The following is a 7079-nucleotide window of genomic DNA, read 5'->3' on the forward strand; positions in this document are numbered from 1 at the left end:
TTATTATTATTATTATTATTATTATTATTATTATTATTTATATACTGCCATATACCTGCAGGAATATAAAACCATAAAGTACATAATCAAAATAAAAAAACAACCCAGTAACACACACACACCATATTTGTAAAAGGGCATAGGATGTCAATCAAATGAACCAAAGGCCTGGTTAAAGAGGAATGTTTTTGCCTGGCGCCTAAAGTTGTATAATGAAGGCACCAGGCAAACTTCGCTGGGGAGAGCATTTCACTGATGGGAAGCCACTGCAGAGAAGGCACGTTCTTGTGTTGCCACCCTCTGGACCTGTTGTGGAGGAGGCACGAAGAAGGGCCTCAGAAGATTATCTCAGGGTTATCTTATCTGACCATTCTTATCTTATCTATTCTTATCTAACCAATAGATTTAACTATTATTTTCATCCTTGGAGTTGTCACAATATATCTGTAGTGGTATATCTTATTATTTGAACAAATGTGCTTTTGGCAACTCCATATCATTTTTCCAAGAGCACAGAAATAACCAGGAAAGTCAAACCTTTAGCCCCGGGAGTTTATCAGGGCCTTCAAGAATCCCCAATACGTCCAGTGACATCTCCAGGGCTATGAAGCAGACTAGCCAATGACTGAGGCCACATCAGTGTCTCTTCCTTTGTCCCCTTTCAAATTAGCGATATGGGTTCAAGAAGTGTGGCAAGTAAAGAGACGTTTGATCAAACTGAGTGCACTGGAGCAGGCTATGCAAATTACAGTGTTCTAGCATTTTTTGTAAAAAACAACAACCAAACAAACCATGGATTGATGCACTTTAATGGTTTCCAAGATAAATATCTAGAATTTTACAACTTAAGTATCTGAGGTGAGATAAGGTTTTTTAGTTTTTTGCACACAAAATTATAGAATATTCCCTGAGCATATGTTGGTAGGGAACTGGTTCCACATTACCTATTTGAGTTGGGCATCCTTGAACAAAACCTTGCAACTAGATTTGACCCAAATTTTTGAGCAGCTTTTTAATGTTTTTTTAATCATATTTCGTAAACCTTTTATTGGCATCACATACAACATCCAAAACAAATCAATGCAGAATTACCACTTCCCCAGTGGCACAAACATTTGCTAAAAGAAAGGAGGCAGAGCAGTCTATCGTCACATCTCTTGGTCTCCAGGGAGATCAGACGTCTGCAGTGTAATTTTTTTTTTTTTAATCAAGATGATGCATCTGAAGAAGTAACAGAGGCGAGCAGCAGCAACTTTCCTTGCATTACTCAACACAATCAAACAAGTCATGAGAACTATGATCAAAACATCTCAAGTTCATCTTCGAGTGGTGTCTCTCAAGTGGACACTTGCAATAAATATTATCCAAACAGGTAAGAATTGAATGGACATGAATATGATTGTGTTGTAAATGTAGTTTTCTGCTGTAGAGAAAAAGGTTGAGACCCCACAATGTGTAGTACTGCCAACTTAATGAATGCAAAGAGGTCAAGTAACTCTTCAGCAACAGTCTAGCTAAAGCAGGAAAGCACAGAAACATGTCTGCTGGGCTTGAGCTCATCACAAAATCAAGGACTATCTTTCCCCTTTGCTCTGATTATGTATAGATGTCAGCCAGCACATTAGATGAGATCAGTCATGATATGTGCGCTCCAAGATGCGACAGCTAGGATTGTTTCAATTTATGGCTATAATGCTAGGCTCACTTCAGAAAGATAGGGCTGTGAGAACTATGTGGAACTGAATGAGTGGCAGGTGTTGGATTGACAACTGTGGGCACACTGATTGCTCCAGCAAAACCACTGAATAGAAGGGGAAGCAGTAGCATAGGGAGTCCCTTAATGCTAAGTAAGCCAAAACCAAGATAGGCACTAAAACATACCTAAATCTCAATCCAAGCCTACTGCATGATGGTTTTAACATTACAAATGACAGGAAAAGATCACCACCAAAAATTCTCTTTAGCACAGGGGAGGGGGACCCCTAACCCTTCTGGACTCTCCCTAGGTCACACACCTCACCAGCCCTACTCCACGCCCTCTGAGTAATTCTGCTGGAGTAGAATGTGCCCTTGAGTTGTTCTAATGCCCCTTGCTTGCCTGCTTGGTGCAATAGAGAGGGGCCTGTGCATGCAGAAGCCTTTGGCTTTGTGTGTTTGGAATGTGTCACATTTTATAAAGCATTGTTTCCATTGCTGCACCCACTTTTTTCTTTGGACCTAACACCATGTGAATGCTGGCTTTGAAAAGTTGGCCATGAGGGAATATGGCCCTTTATTTCTGCAATTTCCACATGAAAAATACAAAGCTACGTACAGTAAAAAACTATTTCATTTCTATCCCTCTCTTCATTAAACCTGGTGATCCTATGGCAATACCGTAGAATAAAAGCATTTAAAAACAATGACCAATATTCTATTTCTTGTCCAATATTCTGTCTGACCAGGACCCTTCCATGACCCACATACAGCGGGTAGCATTTTAGATCTGTGCCTCCTCCTTTGCCTTTCTTATTTGTCCTGCAGTGTTGTTAAAAAGACCTTCTATAATGCTATTAAAGAGAGGCATGGACAAACCTAAATCCAAATCTTCCACAAATACTGCAGTGATTCCCTAATCCTTTACAAGGATAATAATGAATTCCTTGCTTTCCTAGAGACAAATGAAGCAGCTTGTCCTCAGTCTCTTTCATTTATCATTACCGTTTAAAACACAGAGTAAGTTTTGCCAAGAAAGGAGTTTGATTTTGTTAAAATGTGTACAGCAGCTACCACTGGTTGAAGGTGAAAGAACCTGCTGCATAAAAGATTTTTCTTGCAACTTCCCTGTAACATCAGAGCTGTGGCTTACATCAGAATAGCAGGGCTGTGTCTTGTTTCTTCTGCAGTCCAAATAGCAGCCAGCTGTCCCCTAATTTTGTGCATGAAAATTCCCACATGTTGTTAGAATAAAGAATTTGAATAGATGTTATTGTTACCCCACACACACACACACAAAAATCACGGCTCTTTTACTTAAGTTGCAATGAGAATGCAGTGTTAGAGTGCATATAAGTTCAAGGAAAACAACTGTTTTTATCAGGTACCTGTAAGGGCCAAAGTAGACATGATGTGAGAGATCTGTGGTCACATCTCAGGTATTTTTATACACTTTAAAGCAGCAATGTGGGTCCACAAATTGTACAAGAACCACAGCACTATGGGAGAGGAGTGTAACCATTTTCTTGCATGTCATTTCACAGATATAAATACCATCCAGTGAAGCTGTGAAGAAGAGGAGAGAAAAATATGGGCACCCATATTGTACCCATCTTTCTCCCCGTGGGCATTTCTCCTATTTAAATATTTACAGAACTGTGATTATCCCCAGAATGGGAAGAAGATGGGAACAATATAGGTGTCAATCCTTGCCCTTCCTACAAATTAACATTAGCTTGGGGGTAGGGGGGCCTGACTGAAGGAAATGGAATTGTGAGGGTAAACACTCAGCAACATGGCCCAATCCAATTTTGTTTCTGCAAAAGGTTGTTGGGAAATTCAGTCCCAATTCCCCCTGTCATGTCTAGTTTGTTCATAAGATATGTAGGATTCTTTGGTTATCACGAAGAGTCTGAATAATAAAATTGTGCTGGAGTACCAAAAAAAAAAAAAAAAGGACTCTTACGTCTTTCAAAGGATAGCTATTGATTTTCTACAACTTTTTATCCCAGGATTCGTCTAGATAAGGCGGCACTATCAAGACGACCATTTGCACCCAGGAATGTTACAGACTTGAAAGTTGGAAACCTAGTGAAATTTTCATGCCCAGCAGGAAAAATCAGCAAGGGAACTGTTAAGTATTTGGGACCACTTTTGGGGAGAGAAGAGGACTACCTTGGAATAGAGCTGGAAGGGGATCAAATAGGAAGGCATGATGGAACTTTTCAAGGAACACGCTACTTTCTTTGGTAAAGTTTACTCTTCTACCTGGCAATAGTATACTTGAGATCTTCCCTTCCCACCCCGAACCCAATTTTCCCCAGGGGTAGAAATAAAGCAATTTCAGTTTTCTTGTTCAACATTTTACCTTTACCATGCATAATATGCAACCACTAATGGATCACAAATGTGTGTTGGCAAGTTTGGTTTTGAAGTATTGCACAAAATACAACATTACAAAAGCTATACTACTCAATTGAATATATTATTGGTGAGGACAGGGTTCATGGCATGTTCCTTAGAATTAGTATAGTAACTAACAATAGCAGTAAGTTCACTTTTTATTGATGACAGCTTCAGGATTTAGCTACTGTCTGCAGCAAATTGTGTTAAGCATTGCTATCAGTGTAAACGCAAGTACCTTGCATCCTCCCACCTGTAAAAACTGGTGTGCAAGAGATGGAAAAAGCAAAGTATGTGGGAAATCCTGTGTCACCATCTCATCAAGACTAGAATTTCACATTTTTTTTTGCACTTTATCAAACAGTAACCATGCCTTGTACTCCTAATTTGGAGTGATGGCAAATTAATGTGCTGTTATCAAACATTTAAAAAGTATTATTCTCACAGAGATTTGTAAATGCACCATTTGCAACTTAAAACATGTGTAAATGCTTTACACCATCAACTACAAGGTATTAAATGTTTCCCTCCCATAATTGTGGGAGTTTTGGAATTCCCTCCCTACAGAGGTGTCTGGCACCTTCATTTTGCATTATTACATATTTCTAGAACCCACTCTCGTTGTGATTGTAATTCGTTTTAAACTGTTTGTATCTCATCCTGTGTCTGTCTGGTGAAGTGGGTAATAAATCTAAGAAAAAGTTTTACTGGTGCTATTAAGCATTGCAATGGATGTAGGAGAAAAATCCTGAAAATGTGATGTTTTCCTGGCACTCTATATATGCCTGTTTCTGCCCACTTTCTGCCTCCAATCAATTATTTTATATCTATGTATTATAAATGTCTGAGAACTTCCTTTATATAATGGACATTATGAAAATTCTAAAGAACAAATTGCTTTGTGCATCACTAGAGAGAAAAGCTTGCACTCAGAAATTCTATAGTTCAAAGTAGCTCTATAAACACGAGGTGTGTGCATGAGCCCAAGATTCACCTTATATTTGTGCATATATATATAATATATGAAGACAGAAGTGCCTGGCGCGCTCTGGTCCATGGGGTCACGAAGAGCTGTGCTTTGGGTTCAGAGGCACTTTGTATAAAACAAATTCATTCTCATGGTGAATCTAAAAATTACTTTTCCTTCTTTTTGGCAGAAGTTGCTGAAATTTGCAAGTGCATGAACCCACTAGTTTTTCTTCAGACTGCATAAATCTTTGCAGAACTCCTCCAGACTAGATTAAGCCTGCCAGAGGCTTCTGTGGGGGATGTAAAAGGAACTCACATTCTCCATAATCAGTATTAGGGCAATGCATTTGCTAGGCCAACTAAAACTCCAAAATCCATATTAGTTTAATATTTTCAAGTTCAGGGAAGCATGGTGGCTTGTGCCTTGCTTTTTCATAACTTAAAATAATTAAGAAGTAGCTGAGTTGTGTGTATTCTTGCTTGTGCATTTTTCAAAACATTAGCTTCACATGAGCTGGCTTTGCTTTCCTGGAGTCTCTCCCAGAGTTTGTGGAGACAAAACTAGTACGTAAAAAACGAGTGCTTTTAAATTGCTGGAATGTTGCTAAGCTACAAGTCTCAGCATCCCTGCTGAGCTGTAGTCCAGCACCTAGAGGGCACCATATTGGCCATCTCTAGCAATTTGTATCTCCATTCCAAGTCTGAACCATGCTGTGCTCTTCAAAATTTTAATACTAGCTTTACTGCCTGAGCAATGGCTGTAACTTCAGTGCAGGGAGCGTTTATTTATCCCCTCAAATAACCCTGATATCTACTTTCAGCAATGCCTTATCATTTCTTGACCCTTTCCTCAATTTATTTTATTCCTGTCTCTACCAGTGCTACAGTATACATCTCCACTATTGTATCTCCCAGAGTATACGTGATAAAGTGGTGAAATAGAAACTATCCTCAACAGCAAAGATATTCCACCCTATGGGCGGGGGGGGGGGGGGGGAGAGAGAGAGAGAGAGAGACTAAAGTCACAATTAAAAGATAGTGCTGGTCCTGGTAAAGGGTTTCCCACTAACAGAAAATTGTGCATTTTCCCCCTGTCATGCAAAAATGTCCTTGTTGTCTTTAAATTGTGGCCTTTAAGAATCCAAACAGAAAACACTGTCCAGCAGCAGATTTCTGTTTGCATGACCATCAAAGTAACTTGAGTAAATTGAGTTTGTAACTCTTGTTGGTTAGTTAACTTTGTGTCATAAAAAGTCACGTCAAAGAACCATATCCACATTACTGACTTTCAAAATTTGTTTTCCAGTGCCCCTAAAAAAGGAGTTTTTGTTAACTTCAGCAAAATCATTATTGCCTGGGAATAACGATTCCACTACATCCTGAACAATGAATGCATGGACTTTAAAGCCTTCCAATATATTGTGCTTCTGCTGCAAAGAAGAAACAAAGTGTTTAGAACTCTGTTCATCAGTGTATTTCTTCCATTTTTATCAAGTTGTATTTGAGCATTTTATAGTATTGTATTTTTTTGTAAAATAAAACTAGTTATACTATTATTGAAAATGCAAACAGCAAACATCTGGACTCAAGTCATAATAGGTATGAATTCCCCCAATGAACTGATTTAAAACAGTTTATTTTCTTTTCCATGTAGAGCAATCAAGCTTATGATTGCTTACATATTTTTACAGAGAATGGAAACACATGAACAAAGTGGTAAACAAAAACAGCTGAAGTGATTTCCATGATTTTCCATTAGGAAAAATATGCAATCATAACTGCAGATACAGTTGTTGATTCTCCCGCCACCCCCACTTAAAAAAATGTACCTGAAGGCATGGCTAGGATAGCCTCTGTGTACAAGAAGTAGCCCCAGATAGCAAATGAGCCCAAGATAGCAAAGAATCTGGATTCTTCCACCATTCATAAATAGCTACAACGGACTAATAAAGCTATCCCTCTGAAAATTAGAGAAATGCTTATCACAAACTTGCTGAATTGAATCTACCATG

General features: G+C 38.7%; 1 protein-coding gene across 8 annotated transcripts in view; it reads left to right on the top strand.

Annotated features, from left to right (window-relative positions):
- Positions 1 to 6636, top strand: part of LOC310842413 (uncharacterized protein) — a 32564-nt gene extending 25928 nt beyond the window's left edge. For all 8 annotated transcript variants that reach the window (XM_083734352.1, XM_083734359.1, XM_083734353.1 and 5 more), the window contains 3 exons: positions 1213 to 1372; positions 3708 to 3944; positions 6374 to 6636. In XM_083734352.1, coding sequence (XP_083590478.1) covers positions 1213 to 1372; positions 3708 to 3944; positions 6374 to 6431 — 455 coding nt within the window. In that variant the 3' untranslated portion in view covers positions 6432 to 6636. The remainder of the gene's footprint in view (positions 1 to 1212; positions 1373 to 3707; positions 3945 to 6373) is intronic.
- The last annotated feature ends 443 nt before the right edge of the window (positions 6637 to 7079 follow it).

The sequence above is a fragment of the Podarcis gaigeae genome, assembly GCF_964106915.1.
Source record: "Podarcis gaigeae genome assembly, chromosome: 4".
Lineage (NCBI taxonomy): Eukaryota > Metazoa > Chordata > Lepidosauria > Squamata > Lacertidae > Podarcis > Podarcis gaigeae.